General features: G+C 41.9%; 1 protein-coding gene across 1 annotated transcript; it reads right to left on the bottom strand.

Moving 5' to 3' along the window:
* Positions 1-16532: 16532 nt before the first annotated feature.
* LOC109772687 (uncharacterized) lies at positions 16533-17663 on the bottom strand. Its single transcript, XM_020331388.4, has one exon. It carries the CDS (start codon positions 17379-17381, stop codon positions 16671-16673), a length of 711 nt encoding a protein of 236 aa, XP_020186977.1. The 5' UTR covers positions 17382-17663; the 3' UTR covers positions 16533-16670.
* Positions 17664-20459: the final 2796 nt, after the last annotated feature.

Below are 20459 nucleotides of genomic sequence, written 5' to 3'. Positions count from 1 at the left end.
TTCACAAAATTCATATTTTGTGTGGACTTGGCTTTGTATGTATGTGAATCACAGGTCGAACCTGGATTCCTCAGACTGAGTTATGGAGCAACTACCTGCAGTAGTGTCCCATTATCAAAAGCCATCTTGGAACTATACTAAGTTCATGAATGAACTATATGATTCAACATCTTCTTTGTCGCTTCTAAAGCGTCAACATACTTAGCCCTTGTAATAGAATTCGCCACAGTAACTAGTTTGAACAAATTCCAACTAACTGTGCCACCACATTGTGTGTTACACAAAACCCTTAATTTAAATCAAAAATCGCATGGAGAAAAGATGAAGACTCTATCGATGTAACATTTTACAACGAACTCTTCATGATCTCTGCTTGCGGGAAAACCATGTCATCAGTACTTACTCTAGTACTCTGTGACATCTTTCACTGTTGTCCCATGATCAGTAATTTGATCACTTTGGTATCCATACTCGCAACACCTTGGGAGTATCAGACATATCTGGTTGTTTTACATACCATGGAATACATGATTAATCCAAACACAAAAGTGTGTGGAATCTGCATCATGTATTTTACTCATCAGTGTTTTGGGACACCGAGTCTTGCAAAAACTCTTTCCATGTGACTTTGGCAAGAATCACTCCTTGGCGTTTTAAATGCTAAAAGGTTTTAGCATCTTGTCAATATGTATTCATTGCTTAGCCCCATTAGGTAAATCTATCTCCATAGATCATCATGCCTAATATTGAGGCTATTTAGCCTAAGCACTTCATCGAAAAACTATTTTCAAATGAAGTCCTAATTTGTGTCAAGAAATTTATTTCCAATTACCAATGTGCCAAGCACATAAGGTTTTTAGAAATATTATTACGCTCCCACTTACTTTCTTGAATTACAAGCATCTTTGTTACCCATTGATGAAGTCAAAACCCCTTTGACCATTTCATCAAAACACGAAGATTCCAACTCCATTTTGCTCTCTTCTGTCCATTGCTGGAACTCTGAAGTTTGCATACCTACTAGCATCCTCTGGATCGACAAATTACTTTGGACTGTATCATATACAAGTCCTAGCTTTCATTTCCATCAGATGGAAATCCTTTTATCATCCATGTTTCATATCTCATGATTGAAATATGTATTAATTGCTAGTTCAACCCAAACCGACTTTAAGCATTGCTACGATGAAAACAACCTCATCGTATTATTTCAACAAGTCGAGCTTTATGGATAAAACATTTTATCCGTATCAGTTTTAAGTTCCATAAATATTCGTTAGACTCTAAGTCTTCCGAAAGGTGTATCAAGGTTTTAATCTTGAATCACTTATATGGAAACTAACTCGGGTTGTATTGGCATTTAGCCAATTCCGGAGTCAGGGCCCATCAACGCTTCCTTGTGTATCGTAGGTATAATGTTGTCTAACAACAATATCTCGTTTGCGCACCTGAGAGGTTTGCACGAGCCTTGCCTACGTGGTTCAGCTGCAAGTTCGAACGAAGTTCATACATTTTATTGTAGAGACTTCTGTATCAGTCGCAGTAGGAAACTCTGGAATTTCTTCCAAGGTCTCTTTCCTTTGGTCTGATGAAGATACTGTTTATCTCGTCGAGTTGCACTATTCTCCCACTCACCTTTTAGAAAGAACCATTCTCTTTAAAAGCACACCGTTTCGCGGCAAAACTATTTGCCTCGGTATAGTGAGGGAGGAATACCCAACATTTTGGTATAACCTACAAAGTAGCACTTGTCTGATTTGGAATAGGTTTGTAACCTTTTACACAAGCCCCATATTCCAAATGTTAAGAAAAGATATAACATGGTTGGGCGTACCATACCATGGCTTCATTTCAACAGACCCGATGTAGCTCTTTTCAGTGTAAAAGCCGCAGTCTCTAAAGCATCACTTTAAAAGGGATAATGGCAAATTTATTTATGTCATCTTTGACCTTACCATGTCATAAATGGTTTGATTACATCTCCACGGACTTTCCACTTGCAGTGGTGTTCCGGGAGGTGCAAGTTTATGAAACCCCTTTCACAACTCATCAGACATTCGCTAAACATGTAACTCAAATATTCCTTTGTGCAATCAAATTGCAGAAACATAATTTTCTTGTTACAATAACTTCTACTTCATTTTTGAGAACCTTTCGAATGATTTCAAAAGATCCAGACTTACGTCTCATCAAGTAAATATCCATATATCTACTTGAGTCATTTCTGAAGATAAATAAATCCACCACTAACAACACTTATCGGACTACACACATCAAATGTATGATCACTAATAAGTTTGTTATTCGTTCCTTATGGCCTGTGAACGGTATTTTAGTCACTTCACTTTTCGGAGGAAAGTTGCAAGTGTCAGATGATTCAAAATCAAAAAGACTTCAAAATCCATCATAATGGAATTTTCCATGCGGGTTTCTCCAATGTGACCAAATGTAGTGCCACACTTGTGTGGTATTCTTTTAGTCTTGCGACATTTAGCGTCAGTGTTATGGATGTATCATATTACCCTCAATATTCATAACATACGTCCCATCGATGATGGAAGTATGGCCCTTATGTTATTCATAATACTTAACAACAATTGTTGTTTTTATGAACAACTCTTTTGCAACAAACATTGTGCAATGGGCTAGAGTGTATGAAACTCTAAAATGAATTATGAAAGTAAACCCAGAGGTATTGTATTATTATCAATATTCATAACATACATCTCATTCATAATGAAAGTATGGCCCTTGTGTTATTCATAACATCGAACATAAAAAGTTCTCTTATGAACAACCTTCTTGCAAGATGCCTTATGCAATGGGATAGAGTTTGTAAAACTCTAAATGAATTATGAAAATAAATACAGACGGCAATACACCGATGGAAGGTATAGTAACATTTACTATGTTCCCTGTGTATACCTTAACCTTATTTCTAGCTAGTCTTTCAGGCCATAGTAGTTCTTACATCGAGTTGCAACAGAATGCAATCGAGCGGGCATTTTTGTGATGAACTCACAATACCCAAGAATTAGTGATTAACATGTTTAACCATAATTCGCAAGAACTATATCTTTGACCAGCCTTCTATACATCAAAAACTTGTATGACATTCATACATGAGCTGGATATTCCAGTCTTCTTTCCTTTTGCCTTTATACTTCTAGCAGTTTAACTTTTAGTATTTCTCCTACTCTCAGAAGAAGCACCCAACTTAAGAGTGGCATTAGCCCCGGACTTCCTAGGCGTGTAAGTCATACTAACACCCTTTGGACACTTCCTTTCTCTTTAAGTTGTTGTTTTATTCACCTTTCATTATATGACAGGCGTTCTTCTGGATCCCTTTCCCAACAGTCAAATGCATAGTAAACACTTTTACTAATACTTGCAAACAAACATTGCTTTGTTTGTATCTGAAAATAATTTTCAGTTCCATGAATATCATATAACTATCCCAACTTTCGAAGTTTGGGTTTCATGGAAGCAAACATATTCCACTTGACCGTAACAGAATTCTAGCTTTTGGATCAAAGGACGAGAGTCACATGATCCATAGCATTAGCGGGAGGATACAGAAAGCATGCGATAGTACAAAGTCCTTCTCGGCACTTTTGAGGACAATCCTCATATTACGGTACCAATCGTAAAGTTTTAACCAGATATTTAACAGCTATTCAATTTTAACAGGGAAGGTGGAAACGCGAGCCATTATTCTACAACTATTTTGCATATAACACTTAGACAATGTTCATAATTAATTGCACTAAGAATTAAACATGTTAATTCAACAGTGCGCTCCCACTCAAATCAATATCTCTCAAAATTGATTGTGAGTGATACAAGACCCACATTTCAATTGTTCGCCATTGGTGTAACACCACTGATGACGAAAAATCTCAACCGGTAGGCCAACTTGCCAATCACATCTCTATGTGACTCTTATTCATCTTTCGATGCGTGTGTTCCGAGCTCATGACGGTCATGCCTGAACGTCAAGACAACCAAGTGATCTCGCTGCGAGGTCTCAACTCACCCGCCTCACACTTCTCTAATCGTTCGTACCCGTGTGACACGGCGCACCCCGAAAAGATAGGTGCCGTGAAGGTGCTACACTTGGGAGAACACTAACTACTTGGTATTTTAAGTGAGAGATCACCCTAATAAAAGCGACTACCGCACAATCAAGAAGGGTGCATCATAAGGGATAAACATCTCAGGCAATTCATAATAGCATGATATGGTATAGCCCTTTCTGACGGAGAAGTCTTTCATTTCTTCGTCTTCGGCATTCGCGTGGGTGTTCACCTTCGCGAAGATTGCCACCACCTTGTCGATGCACCAGATAATATTGCTATCTCTATAGCTAACAAAATAATGCATTACAACAAGGTTGACACGCAGGTCATTAAAGTGCAATCATATGGCTCCAACCATCATGCCGAATCATGACACGCAGGTCATGTTAATCAAATTACATCATATAGTCATCTCATACATAATCGAATTAGTATGAGCACTGCTATACCACATCATATGCACATCCTGCAAAACCAAGTTAGACGCCTCTAATCGGTTTATGCAAAATTTATTTTACGTGGCTTCTAAGGTTTTGACTTAAACCGCAGCGACCAACGTTTTATCATCAAGTATGATTATTCAAGTTGCTAGATTAACATCTCGGGGTGTATGAAACACGGGATAATTAAATCTCGAGCCCCATACTAAACTTCGTCATACGCATGACCCCCGTGCAGATCATATCTGCAATGCCCTTTCATCTGCGAATTTCATCTTTCTTTTGACTACGGCAGAACCCAAAGAACTGATAGCACTTCCATGATCAATCAGGATCACGGATTGCCAGAACTTTGTCAAATTCCACCATGCTGTCTCGAGATTGAGCAAACGCAAATTCTAGGGAAGCAACAAGAACCTCGGGTAACAGATTTCATCTGTCACCCGCATAAATAATTTTCAGCAATAGATCTCATCTACTACCTAATTATATTATGCAATACCCATACATCTCCATGTATTCTAGATCGAAACCTGCATCTACGCATAGCACGGCTCTTGATGCCACTGATGGGGAATGCGACAGAAAACAAAATTTTTCCGACCTATGCACCAGCCCAGGACCACTATGGAGACTGCATACATGGTTTGATCTTTTTCGTTACCGACTCGTAGCGCAGCGGGAAGTAGAGTCGATGACGATCGGCGGTGCAGATCCCCGCAGCTCGGATTTACAACCTCCCAACCGCGAGGATGTATACCCTCATCTGCTCCTCAGACAGCCCTCCGGGAGGTGGTCGAACAGCCCCCCGGACGGTGTCGCGGACAGCCCTTCGGGAGGACCTTCGAAACTCGAACGGTCACTCGAACAGCCCTTCGGGAGGACCTTCGAAACTCGGACGGTCACACGGACAGCCCTTCGGGAGGCACTCACGAACTAAGACCGAAACTACGATCTCTCTACAGAGTTGCACACATACGGTGTCATCTATCCGGCAGGGCTTCGCCGTCCAGAACTAGTTCCTGCCGGAACCCAGATAGCCTTACGGCTCTACGAAACTCTTTTCGTGGGAGGGAGAGAAGAAGCCAGATAATGCATGGCATGTGTATGAGAGCAAGGGATGAGTGTGGAGGGCTGCCCCTCCACCTCTATTTATAGGAAATCCCAAGGGGTAGGGTAGTTTCACAAAAAACCCAAAATGCACATGAATGAAGTCCTTCCACAAGGACCTAGGAGTGAAACCAAGGAACAAGAGGGTCCCCAAGGGGGGATACCCCATGTGGCCGGCCACACCCCCATGAGGGGCCCAAAAAATGGCTCCTATCCATCCATGTCATCCCCAAGATCTTTTGGAGCAAAGCCCCAAAAGGTGGCTTTCCATAAAGTAACCATAAAGCTGATTTTCACTATTCACGACGACATTTTTCAGCGTCTGATCGAACTGAAAATATTTATGTGGGCTAAGAACATTTCCAGTACCCACTAAAATGATTTTCAACGCGTTCCGAAACAATTCCGGTTTTAGTGATTTTCATCTGCGAAACGCATCTGAAGTGGCTCCGGCAGCTCCGGAACATTTCCGGTTTTTATCTCAGAAAATTCCAAAAAGCTTCCAGAATGATTCTGGCATCCTCCAAGAATTATCAGGCATGTGCCGAAACCAATTTGACTTAATGGTGTATCCCGAAACAACTTTTCGGTATCATCGAAACTTATCCGATGACCTCTCTCTGCGGTACGATTCCGCTGTCCGAAACTTTTCGGTGTCCGAAACTTTTTCGGTGATTTTCTCTCAGACTCCCTGTCTAGTATTCAGCAGATAGATGACCCTTAAGCGTGTGACCCTATAGGTTCGGTGAAGTATAGACATGACCCGGAACCCCTTCCGATCAATGATCAACATCGGAGCCGTGGACACCCATATTGACCCCTATACCCACACGAATAAATATTCGAGTGAACCTCCAGTTGCCGTGTGCTATTCCTGTTGCTTCGCGATATGTTACAAATACCCGAGGTGAGACATGTTGGCATTCCCGTGGATCAACAACTTGTCCACCATGCTAGTTACCTCGTTACCGGTATTGTTCTCTTTTCTCGTTATCGTGTTCCGGCATCCCCGTGATCAAATCACAAAGTGTCTGGCCAGACGATGATGGATACCGTAACACCGAGAAGGCCCAGAGATATCTCTCCATCGTCGGAGGAGCAAATCCCAATCTTGAGCTATCAAGTTACTTGACACACTTTTCCATGAACCCATAAGCCGCCGTAATAGCCACCCATTTACGGATGACGTTTAACAAACCCCAAAGTTCATGAAGCAAGCATGAAGAAACTCGATACTCTCATGGTCTAAGGAATCATGCAAACGTTAACCATCTCTGTGTTATGTACCAATAAACTTGTGACGAATGAATCTCATAGCATAACATCAATCCGGGTCGATTCAACACAAATGTTCTCTTAACATTGTGCACTCAAAGTTGCTGGCATAGACATGCCCATGACCAGGAAAACAGAATCATCATGCAACACTTGAGCTAGTCTTAGAGGCCAGACTAGGAATACTTCTTACCATTTATTATTCCACACGTGCATTTGAGTCTTCCTCCGAGCCTCGTGGGTATTGTAGACTCAGAGAATCATTGCAGTTATAGCATGGAACATAAACATAATTATGAACTCGGAGATAAATAATATCATTTATTATTGCCTCTAGGGCATATCTCCTACAGCGCCGCCGTGGCCGCGCCCAGCGCGGGCTCGTCCGCATTTCCTCGTATGGTGCTACCAGAGTCGCTGCGCACGTCTGCCACGCACCCGATTCCCGACTTCCACGTCTATCCGTAAGCCTCTAGCTTCTCCAGGGAATGCTCGGCGGAGGTGGGCGTGGTGGCGCCGTCCACTCCCGTGCTCGCGCCGATGTCCATCGACCTCAATGCCACGCCGGTGGCCGGTGCTTCATCCTCCGGAGGGGCGAAGGGAAACGCCCGCGGGAAATGCCAGCCGACGTGCTCCCCGGCGCCCGCAACTTGTTCGACAGAGTGCCGTCGACCGGCGACGACGAAATGACCAACCATTCCATCATCGAGAACATCATCTTCGAAGGTAGTGTGGCGGCTTCTGGCTCCGCTGACGGTGCTACCGCGGCTACCTACGATCCCGATGAAACCCAAAGCCAAGACAGCCGAGCTTCATTCACGCCGGCAACCTATGATCATCTGGCATGCACGACTCCTTCATGGGAAATCAGGTCGGCCTGGACGGTTTTCTGCTCGACCATGAGTTCCTGGAGGACTATGGCCTCGAGGAAGAGGATCAAATGGGCATCAACGAGGAGCCTTTGTTCGAGGACAAGCTCGCCAACCATGCCGCCGGGGCGAAGACGAAGCGCAAGAGAAAGCGGATGAAGGCATACACACCGTCCGAGGACAAGCTTCTTTGTGAGTGTTGGAGGGACATTGGGCAAGACCCCAAGGCCAGCGCCGAACAAAAGGCATCAACCTTTTGGATTCGTGTCCATCATGAGTTCCATGAACGCAATAAGTTTCCGACGTACCAAATGCATCGCACGCGTGGGTGAGTGTACATTTCGAAGCGATGGAGGGTGATACAACAAGAGTGAACAAGTTTAGTGTCACCCTTGAGAGCATCAAGGCACGCCCCGTGAGCGGCATCGGCATGCAAGATATGGTATACATGCGCCCCTCTTTGTTTCCATTCCCGTTATGCTTGCATGTCCATTTGCCCATATGCTTGCATGCTATTCATTTGTAGGCATTCAAGGTCCAACATGACGGCAAGTCCTTCAACCTCTCCATTGTTGGATGATCATCAATGGGGAGGAGAAGTTCAAGGCGCAATATGCTGCCCTCATGGTGCATGGGGGGAAGGCAACAGTGGAGGAGGTTGGGGTGGGCGAAAAGCCACGGCCGCGGGGGAAGAAAAACTCCAAGAAGGAGGACAAGCGGGATGCAGCATCGATCGCCTTGCTTGCAACCGTGGAGGGCATGATGAGCAAAAACGCCTCAAGGAAGGAGAAGCGCCGGCAAGACAAGGAGTAGAAAATGAACGCCTTCATGAAGATCCAAAGGAGGAGGGCTTGACATGGAGGCGGAGAAGCAAGTCAGGATGCTTGAGATGGAGGCGGAGAAGCAAGCCAAGATGCTCGAGATCAAGGCCGCCAATGCCAAGACCAAGGCGAAAGAAGTGGTGCTCGCTAGCTTGATGACGGGGGTGGAGATCATGAAGGTGGACCTGAACACCATGTTGCTGAGGAAGAGGCTATGGTTCGAGAAGATGCAGGTTGACATGCTCAAGTTCGACGACGCGTGATCTATGACGGAGAGTGCCATCCCTTTTTTGTACGCCGGCAAGTGTGCTGGCATGACCACGGCCGAGATGGCATGGTCGAATTCCCGCCCCTTTTTGTGTGCTGGCATGTGAACCCGCCGCTAGCAAGTGCGCCAGCATGAACTGTGTGGTGTGAAGGCTGGCATTGTATGCCGGTCGCTGGCATGGTGCCAGCATGAACATTTGCGACGGCATGGCCACTAGCATGATCTATGACCACGGACCTTTAGCCTATCCAAACAGAAATAGGACGGACACTAAACGGGCTGTCAAACTAAACGGATGAAAAAGGACAATCCGTTTAGGTTGGAGTGTTGGAAATGAAATACTAGCTCTTTGCTTTTTGTAATTTTCTAGTCCCATGTGAGCGGGTCCGCAGGGTACGAAAGAGGCACGGCAGAGGAGCCGGTTCCGGGTTACTCAATCAAAAAACAAAAAGGAGCCGCTTCCCGTTACAACACGACAACAAGAGCATGCATGCACACTGACTGTATGCATGTGCGCACAACCAATGCATGGCGCTGGCCGGAGGCCGGTTGTGCGTTTGGTACCTCCGAAACAGTCGAACACTGTGCGTCGTACCTTATCCGATTAAGAAATGCTCGCGCGTCTAATCACTAGCCTATCCTCACTCACGGAATCACTGACCCATCTCCGCGTGTTTTTTGAAAAGGGGGAAAGAGAGACGACGTTGCTTGGCTGTCCAATCAGAAAAACAATGGAAGAAGTATATATATGTAGGCATGTAGGTAGGGTGCGGTGCGGATCAGCGGATGCTTCGGCGAGAAACGTCGCGCTGCTAGCTGCGACCTGTCGTCCGTCCGTCCGGGCGTCAGCGATCCACGTCCATGCCGATCTCTATCTGGGTGGTGCGAATCATGCCTACGGAGAGTAGTATCTCAGTTTTCACTACCCGACGATCGGATCGCGTACCTGCTCGACCTCGACAGGCTTGATATGAATAAACATATATACTTGCGCATGCTAGCTGCTGAAGAGATCTGAATGTTCCCCTCCAGATTGCATACATTTGCATTTGGTTACTAGTCTAGACCCCATGTATACCGCATTAAGTGATGCTAGAAATTGTCTACTCCTATAAAAACTCAGTTGGTGATGATGGTTTGTCTGCCACCCATCTTTTTTGACCATTAGATCTGCATCTAATGACTGTGATGTAAATTGCGGCCTTTTTGCAACAATATCTCACTTCTCTGCTTCAATTTACAGGAAACCACCTAGTATCTTGAAACCAACCACAATCCTACCTTACCTCATCAAAACATCCTAAAGAATATATTTTGAGTGAAACATAAGATATTTTTAGTGATATATGTATATAAAAACCAGACCGCTTTCTTTCAAATTTATGAATATGAATTATTCTACTTTGGATCCGTTGCAATGCACGGGCACATTGCTAGTCACCGTTGAAGTTGTTGTTGAAGAACATCGTCGCCTGTGTTTTCTGATGAGAAAGTTCGTACGAATATGGTTATTGTTGTAGTTTTCGACCGTGGATCTAATCGCTTTGTGTTTGTTTTCTTTTTTCATCGCCTCACATAGCTTTGGCCTTATATGATTTTGCTATTTGCTGGCGTGTTTTGTGTGTTGCTTGTTTACGTCCTATCTATTTAAAGGGCGGTGTGTTCTCATTGTATTTGTATCCTCTTGATGTTTCAATGAGCTAACAAAATCCACCATTTTGTCAAAATTATCACTATTGAAGTATGAAGTATTGAGCACCTGAGCAGCATACTTCGGAAATTTGCAGGGGCACGCATGTGCGGGGGCACACACCTGCCAAGACCTCCAGGGCCGCTCGATTGCCTCATGACTCGCGAAGTAGTTGGATCCCACATGACGGCACAATAAGTTTTAATTTTTAATCATTGAAACTTACCATTTTGTACTAAATTTCAAAAGTTGAAACTTAACATCTGGAGACGATATACAAGTTACTGTACCCATATATAGTCTTCATTTTCTTTTCCGTCACGCACAATACAGTGGAAGGTATTCCTTCGCGAATTGTTTTTATACGGTTACTAATGTTGGACATGGATATTTCCAGAAATTTTCAAGTTTTTTTTTTACTTTTTTCAAATTATTAATGTGTTTTGCATATTCTGCGCACCAGCACCCGAGAGCCACAAGTTCCCTCCCTCTCTCCAACATACTTCTATATATTTTTTATTTACCTATTTGGAGAAATTATTAGGGAAAGAATATGCCAGAGCACAACTATTAGGAATTGGTAGTTGTGGGAGCATAGGATTATAATCCCTTATCATTCTGTCCACACAACTACTCCATCCTTTTTGATTTAGAGGGCTCTGTTATATTTTGTGTCACTTTGACCACTAATTTAGCTAACAAAATATGAGTTATGTGCAACATGAAGTATAATTTTGTGACATATAATTCATACTTTGTATGTTAAATCGGTGGTCAAACTAGATTCGAAATACGAGGGAGAATTATAAACTGGAACGGAGGGAGATAAAGTGTGTATGGTGGCAATAATTTCATAACGTACACCCTCGTCGCCTCTCTCCAACAATTGACAGCCTACAATTACCATTCAACTCTAACTAAAACCAATCACAATATACTGTCAACTGTCAAACGGACGGCCAACATTACCATACCTGAGTTGTTTTTGCGCAACATGTCTGCCATGTCTTCGCCACATTGCCAACACGCCACCTTTATAAAGATCAACAAACACTGTAGTAGTACCTTTCAAAAAAGAAACACTGTAGTACCACATGTAGGGAAAGAGAGAGGTGCTGCAACGTGGGTTCTCTCTCTGATCTATGGGCCCCACGTAGGTATAATATTGTTTATTAGGAAGCTAGTATGACACGAGAGTTTGAGTCTGTTAGATTATATGTTAGACTTGTAATATGAGTTGATCAAAAGCGACTCGGTTTAGGAAACCCAGGCTAAGTCAGTTTGTGACGTAGGCCTTTATATATCTCTTGTACCCCCAATTATCAATACACAAGTTTCATTATAATTTTACAGTCATTAGGAAAATTATTGTTATACTCTGTTGCACATTACTTCTAATATCATGTCATGGGGTTAATATTATTATTTTTCTTTTATTGATTCTTTTAGCAGGGAATTTTCACGCGGGTTTGATCCATGTATATACATCCCCACCACGTCACTCAAACCCACTCCATATAGAGATGGAGTTGACGAGGGGGCTGACTGCCAACTATTGAGATGGTAAAATGGATTTTCCACTATAGTTAATGTGTACTACACTGTAATCTTTGTACAGACTTACCCCTAAAAAAATATGTGTGCATACTTGATGAAGCAAACCAAATAAACTAAAAATAAAAAGTAATTGCCAAATTAAGATACTTGCATGTTTCGGGTTAATCTGATGCTAGATAGCCACAGTACATCGCCTTTTTTCCTCTTGTTGTCCTTATATACTGCAGCTTCCGTTTACAACATATTACCAAACTTTTATGCGAGTAGTATTATGTGTTCACTCTTACTTTTCCAGTTTCATGTACTAGAAATGTTGCAGTATCGTGTGTATTTAAGAGTACTCCTGGTGCGGGCATGCATTTTCTATGAAATCTGATTAATTCTCCACCTGATTCCATCCACTTACACTAATTAGCTAGGTACTAATCCTGTAAAGTACACTCCATTATGTGATGAAATATGTCAATAATGTTTTTGCTCACCATAATTTTTTAAAGGATCATATCAATCTTGATGTGCTGTATTATTTTTTTCCAATTCAATGCTGGCTATATAGGACTCTTTGTTAGCTGTTGCTGGGGCACACATTTCTATATGTGTTAAATGGCTTATTTGGAGAAAGTAATAGGAATAGAACCTATCCTGGCATATCTAGGCGAATGTTATGACAACTGACAAAGGCCAGAGGAGGGTCAAGATCAATATCCAGTTTTAATAAACTCTAGCTAGAATCCCTTTCGGTTTTTCCATGCAAAATATAAATTATGAACCTACCTATACTTATGAAGTATTCGATTAATTTTGTGGATAAACTCTCTGCTCATCATGGCTGTGTATCATGGGATCATTTCTAAATTTTGGTGGGACGAGTCAATCCCTTGTTTCGCCTTGGGCTTCATGCTCATGGTGGACCAAACCCATCACATCCCTCAAATCCTAAAACAATAATAGAGTTAGGATCAGAGATGGTCTATATTCACCATTCGTCCCATTCCTCAAACCAAAGACCACAGTATATTCTTAATAAATTTGAGCGGGCTTGGAAAAGGTCACCAATGATCTAACAAAACTAGCTCCAGAAAGTCTGTATCAGAATGTAAATATTTCATGTAGCTAACCAAATTTAATGCTGAAAATATAATAATGGCAACTGACTCACTGACTCCCAGCTAGTACGTACTATCTACTATATGCAAATTCTTAGTTCGGGGGAAACCTGAAAGTAGACATTTAGAGGGAGAAATATCCAAGTTCATAAAACTGTGTTATGCTCAATTAATAGAGTAATACCAACTAGAACCCCTAATAATTAAGATTATCTTAGCATGCAGATACCAACTCTTTCTATTATTCCTATGCCCAGATCTTGAATCCAAGACATCGCATCAGTTGATGGATGGATTCCTTTCTTATGCAGGTATGAATGACTTTGTATGAAATTATGGATGTTCAATATACAAATGACCTTGTATGATATCGAACATGCATATAAAAAGTACGGTTGTCTATAGCTCCAGAATTTTGCATTAAAACCCACAATTGTAAAATGCAGATAATTTGTGTATTGAGTTATAGACACCAGCTTGTGTACTACCTGAGGTCCCAAACAAACAAAACATGTTCTTTCTCCAATCTCTGTCACTATACTCACCAAAATTAGTGAGTATAAAACCATCAGCACATCAGATAAAAGAAATTGTTCAGTATACATATGGTTTTTTGAAATGCAGTATACATATAGTTAGGTAGGCATAAACGTAATGGACACCACTATTTGCACATTTAAGGTAGAAACAACTACCTAAATATATAAACAAGAACTTATTTTCTGCAAAACTTATGGATATATTAGTACATGTATGGTTGTTGCTCATGTACACACCATGCAATCTTAGTGAGTCAAAGGCTTATTTTCTGCCATCTTTACTTTGTGATATTCTACATGGGAGCCTAGCTTTCAAGTCTAAATCTAGCTAGAGTATATATATAGATGGATCAAATATTTCACACTAATCAAATTTAGCTAGATGGAGAACCAGTAGTTACTACATACAAAAATCTGTACACATGATGATGACAAGAAGAAGCATGATTAATTTCCACATGGATAACTATAAGGTAAACTGAAATTAGCATCGTCACAAAATAAAAAGAATTTTATGTATTGGTCACCATTCAAAACATACTGTACAAGGAAAATATTATCAAAGCAATTTAGGTAATTATAAGCTTAGGTTTGTGTCACAAAAGAATTTCACGTATAAGTGACCATTTAAAATGTATTTTACATGCAAAACTCTCTGCAAGTTGAGTTGACAGCTTTGGTCACAAATACCTTCTCTATAATGTGTGTTCATTGTTATGGTTTTCATCTCCATGGTTTGTAAAAGATAGAGGATAGAGAGGTGTCAATTTGACTTTTAACAGCAGACCCTCTAAGAAACTAATTAACACTAGTGATAATAAACTTTTGGCTGCTGATTGTTGAGAAGTTCCACAAACTGGAAAAGTTTTTCGCTAATTTAGGCAAAAGGAATTGATGCTAGCTAACCAACTACACTGAAAGACTAATTAAAATCAACAATGTTTGCTTTCAGATGCTTGAGATACATGGCACGCACTACATTCTTCTGACTTCATGTACAAGATTACAAGGTGTTCAATAGTTGAGTGCACAAATGAGTTACTTTCTGTTAGCTTTACTTGCTGTTACTCAGATCATATACATTTTTTCCTATCTTTCTTATACTTCTAGTGGACCAGTGTGTGAGCAAATGAGTCAGTGTGTTTATTCTGGCCAACAAATGCAGTAGCTCTGCCTTATAAGCAAGGAAGGAAAGTTATGTACAAGAGGTCTCACAAATAAGGTTTCCAATTTGTGTAAATTCTTTGCTTGATCAACCTAATAAATTGCACTATTGCTAGATATGCCTTTTCCTACAGGAAGGTAATTACCGATTCTTGATGAACAGGGTCCGGGATTCTTCATTTGTAAGTAAGGAAGAAACTTTTGAGGCCGCATGCAGTTATTTAAGAACAGGGTAGATGAGTTACTTTTCTTCTGTAGGCTAAAAAGCTCCCCAGACTTTCATAATTATACATGTGGATAACTGGACATGGAATAATGGGTACAAGGAGGAAAGCATTTTAAAGAAGAACACTACGAAAAGCTATATTCTTTTCTACTGCTATATTTGCTTTGTAAAGACCTTTTATTGTACCTTATTTTAAAAAAATCAATATCTCTGCAGTAGGTACACACTCCTATAAACATATTGACATCGTGAGAGGAAAATCTGGTGGTCAAGATGGAAGAACTTCATATCTAGAACATCTCACTACTCAAGTCAGTTGAAGTGCTGCAATATAAGTACAGCAATATGGTCATACAGTAAATTAACAAAATGGAGAGACAGGTAATAAGGCACATGAAGCATTTAATGAAACCGCTTGATCAAGTGTCACTAGCCCATGATTATTCTGTTGTAGACTTTCTAGGTGTACTATTTGAACACACCAGTGTACATGCATACTGCTAGTTTAAATTTTCTGTTTAGTTTGACAATATATTAATTAATTGTAAGTTGGCCATACATCCAGAGAATACTTTGTACCAACCAGTTGGCTTGTCATACATACTTATAGTCAATGTTTCAAAGGGATATATGCTATTCAGAATTTCAGATATAATGATTCTAGACTAGCTAATTATAAATTTATATTCACTATCATGATACACATGCTTTATGTTTTGACAACTCTGCTCACAGGCACCTTTTTCTTTTCTAATCATTCTCATATACATGCGATACAGGTATATCTCTTGCATTAATTTTTTTTGCGAGATATATCTCTTGCATTAATGTGATACTTATATTAGTCTTCCTCTAGACCTGTGTGACTTGTATGTGAATAGCTTTCAGTGAGGATAACAGATAATTCAACTAATTAACTCAAACTCAAGGTGACACTGAACCAATATATAATTGACAGAAATATAGTGCCATCCGAATTTGATAAAAAAGATAGATCATTTCTGTAACCAGAGGACCTGCAGCCTGCTTATACATCCTTGTATACTGCATGAAGTATAAAGCCCTAACTCAGGGAAACCTATCAGTTGTGCTAGATTAAGGTAGAAACTAAGTATATGCATTTGTCATAAATTCATTCTTGTAAAGATATGTGATGTGAACAAATTGAGTACATTTAGTTTGCACTAGCTAGCTGTTACTAGGATGGTTCAAGAATTTCACCTGAAATTGATTGCCCAAACCTTCCGATCAAAACTGTATGTGACCTCTTAAGGATGATATTCCCATGTAGCACTGGAAAACACAGAACAGCTCCAAGAGAACCTCAAAATTAGCACATCAGCAAAATATAGTTGGCAAAGTTAGTGGAACACATCCAGCATGAACATAAGATTTGCAAGAACTCAATTAATCTCACCGTTTGGACACAAAGTTTGCATACCAATATGTCATGCAGCTGCATATATACAAGAAATCACCTTGAGTAATTAGAATTAGTACTCCGCCGTTATTGCAGCTCTCATTAATTAGTCCAATCCTTCCATCGGCTGTCCTATCGCCGCCGGCTCCGACATGAACCAGTCAAGCTCACCTTCGCCGCCGATGCCTTTCATCAGATCTCTGACGTCCTGCTCTTCCTCCCTCGCATCCTCGAAGAAGCCGGTGCCGGAGGAGGTCGCCCCCTCCCCTTTCTCCTTCGACGGTCCTGCAGCGGCGGCAGCAGCGCCCCCCTGGGTGGCGTCGGCAAGCCGGTCGATGGCCGGCTTGGACTGCGTGAGGAGCCACTCCACCGTCTTGCTGGCCTTGTCGAAGCCGAGGAGGTCCTGCAGCGCGAAGAACTCGCGCGCCACGCCGACGGACAGCCGCATCCGACGGTCGCGCACCCCCTGCGCCGTGCGGATCTTGCTGTGCCGGTCCGTCCGGAACGGCCTCTTCCGCGCCGCCCCAACGACTGCACCCCCTGGCCCCGGCGCCCCATTATTCCCCGGCTCCCCCCGCTCCGCCGGAGCTGGAGCGGTCACCGGCTGCCAGAGCACCGCTTCCAGGGTCCCCTCCTCTTGCAGCAGCAGCTGCTGGTGGTGGTACATCTCGGCGGGGAAGAACTGGAAGTACTCGCCAAAAGACGACGCGGCTGGATGCATGTGGCGGCCGATGGGCAGTAGGGTTTGATACTGGCGGTTCTTGGTGGGATACTCAATGATGATGATGGTGATGATAACGGTGGATGGTTGGGTCATCTCTCAAATAGTTCGAAGCTTCAGTAGCAAACCAAACCAACCAGTAAACTAATGTGGATCAGTGGATGGACAGCTAGAGGTCCCTGCTCTAGTAGTGGCCGGCACTACTAGCTAGTGTTAATGCGGATCTAAATCTTACTTCTACTTTTACTGCTCCTTTCTTGTTCTATGTCAGGTAGAGCTAAGCATCCATGTCCAGGGAAGGGAAGGGGCTGGAAGAGGAGGAGAGGGGAAGAAGAGAGGTGAGGGAGGACGAGCTAGCTAGCTAGAGACTGTAGGCCGGCATCTAGATAGGGTACTCCTTCGGGCCCACTTGAGTATTAAGATATGGACAAGTACGTCTATCTAGAGTAAGTACATTGCAGGAGTACTACTACCTAGATTGCATTTTTTTTATATTACACTTTTTTGTTATGAATTTCTTTCTTTTTGTACATTGCAGGCTGCACTCTCTTCATGGCCGGATGGCAATGTCATTTGATGTAGCTAGATTAGCTAGCTCTCAAAGCTGTTACCTATGTGTCCTGGCAAGTGGGGTCAGGAGAGGTAAGGCTGTCTAGCGAGCTTGTCTGCTTCTGCTGGTGGGTGTGTGTGTGGGCGAATGATGAAGGCATTATTGTGAGGCAAATGTCTATGTGTGTGTGCAGTTATTACTGTAGGGACGGGCGCAGAGCTACAGGCCAATACCCATGTGAGAATGGTCAGGTATTTGTACACATCTAACCATACAGTGCTAGGTAATGATGGGATATTTGATTATTTAGCACTACACACGTTGTATGTTAGGGCAACTCCAACACCGAGCAACAAATTACCCGCAAATGTCATTCAGATATCCAAATTCTCACAAACCAGAAACAAAGTGGGGAATGTCTGAGGGAGTTCGGACGTCCGCCACGTCGGACACTGACAAACCATTCCGCCGTGCAGCCGTGGCATCCATATCAGATGCATTGTGAAGGAGGAGCTGCCCTCCTCATGATGTGAACTGGGTCCCGATCTTTCGATGAGAGAGGATAACTACGATTTTGGTGGGACTTGACCCTCACGATCCGGCTACCAACCGTACAGGGAGAACAGTACACGACTGATATCCACGGCAATAGCTGAACCATATCATCAAAATGATTACTTATAACAAGACTTCTCACATGTCCTTAAGAATAGAAGTAACTACTCACAAATCATGTTCATGTTCAAGATCACAGAGGTATTGAATATCATTAAGGATCCGAACATATAATCTTCCACCCAATAAACCAACTAGCATCAACTACAAGGAGTAATCACCACTACTAGCAACCCACATGTATCAATGTGGGGTTTTGGGTCAAACATTGAATACAAGAGATGAACTAGGGTTTGAGATATAAGATGGTGCTGGCGAAGATGTTGATGAAGATTTGTCATCCCATGATGAGAGGATCGTTGGTGATGTCGATGGCTTCGATTTCCCCCTCCCGGAGGGAAGTTTCCCTGACGGAATCACTCCGTCGGAGAGCAAAAGTGCTCCTGCCTAGGTTCCACCTCGAGAGGATGACGCTTCGTCCCGAAAGTCTTCTTCTTATTTTTTTTCTAGGGAAAATAGACTTATATAGCAAAATATGGGTACCAAAGGCCTGCCAGGGGGCCCACAAGCTCATAGGGCGCGCCCAAGGGGGTAGGGTGCACCCCCTGAGCTTGTCGCTCCCTGGTGGCCCCCCTCCTGGTATTTTTTTGCCAATATTTTTTATATATTCCAAAACAATTCTTTGTAAATTTTTAGGTCATTTGGAGTTGCGCAGAATAGCTATCTCTGCTGTAGCCTTTTTTGGTCCAGAATTCCAGCTGCCGGCAATCTCCCTCTTCATGTGAAACTTGCAAAATAAGAGAGAAAAGGCATAAGAATAGTATCATAAAGTGAAATAATGACCCAAAACATAATAAATAATAGTAGGAAAACATGATGTAAAATGGACGTATCAACTTCCCCAAGCTTAGACCTCACTTGTCCTCAAGGGAAAGCGAAAATCGATAATCATGACCACACATTTAGAGAGAGAGGTGTCGATAAAATAAAATACAGACATGAAAGCATCATGATCATTATTATATCAGCAATATATTATCATAAAACTTCTCATGAACAAGTAAAAATCCATCCACAAGGTAAAGTATAAATTATAAACTTCATTGCAAACTAACAAACTATGATCTCAGTCATTGAAACAATTGCATTGTATCATACTTTCAGAAAGAGTCTATGTAAGAGCTTTGTTTAGGAAGTTCACATACTCAACTATCATTTAGTCTTTTATGATTGCTGACACTCAAAGCATATTAAAGGAGCAAAAGTTTCAGTCAAACACAGAGGAAGATGGGGGCTTATAGTTTCGCCTCCCAACTTATTGACCTCGGGTAATGTCAACAATAATAATTCATGATCACCTACATCCATCTGGATATATATGTCTAGATCTTTCCTCACCACATGATGCTTGCCAGGAGAAAAATAAAAACGGAATAGAGAAGTACACTATTGACTCTTGCATAAAAGTAAATACAGAAAAGTACAAGATAGGCCCTTCGCAGAGGGAAGCAGAGGTTGTCATGCGCTCATTATTTTGGATGTGCAAGCTTTAATGTAAAGGAACATTAGTTTATATTGCCCCTTGTGATAGTAACCTTTATTATGCAGTCCGCCGCTTTTATTTCTTTAGCATCACAAGATCGTACAAAGCTTATTTTCCCTTATAATAAAATATCATACATATTTTGGAGAAATTTTTATTGCTTGTTGCACCGACGACAACTTACATGAAGGATCTTATTCAATTCATAGGTAGATATGGTGGACTCTCATGACACGAAACTGGGTTCAAGAGTTTTTGGATGAACAAGTAGTATCTCTACCTAGTTCAAATTTTTGGCTGGCTATAGATTAGGAGCAAGCACCACATGTTAGAGGATCCATGAAACTATAACTTCTATGTGAATATAAGCAAACATAAGTCATCACATTGTCTTCCTTGTCCAATATCAACTATTTGATCAAGCATAAAATATTTGATGGGGGCTCACAATCATAAAAGATGTCCA

The sequence above is a fragment of the Aegilops tauschii genome, chromosome 2 (assembly GCF_002575655.3).
Source record: "Aegilops tauschii subsp. strangulata cultivar AL8/78 chromosome 2, Aet v6.0, whole genome shotgun sequence".
NCBI lineage: Eukaryota > Viridiplantae > Streptophyta > Magnoliopsida > Poales > Poaceae > Aegilops > Aegilops tauschii.
Note: the sequence above shows the minus strand (reverse complement) of the source record. Positions and strands in the feature narration are given on the sequence as shown.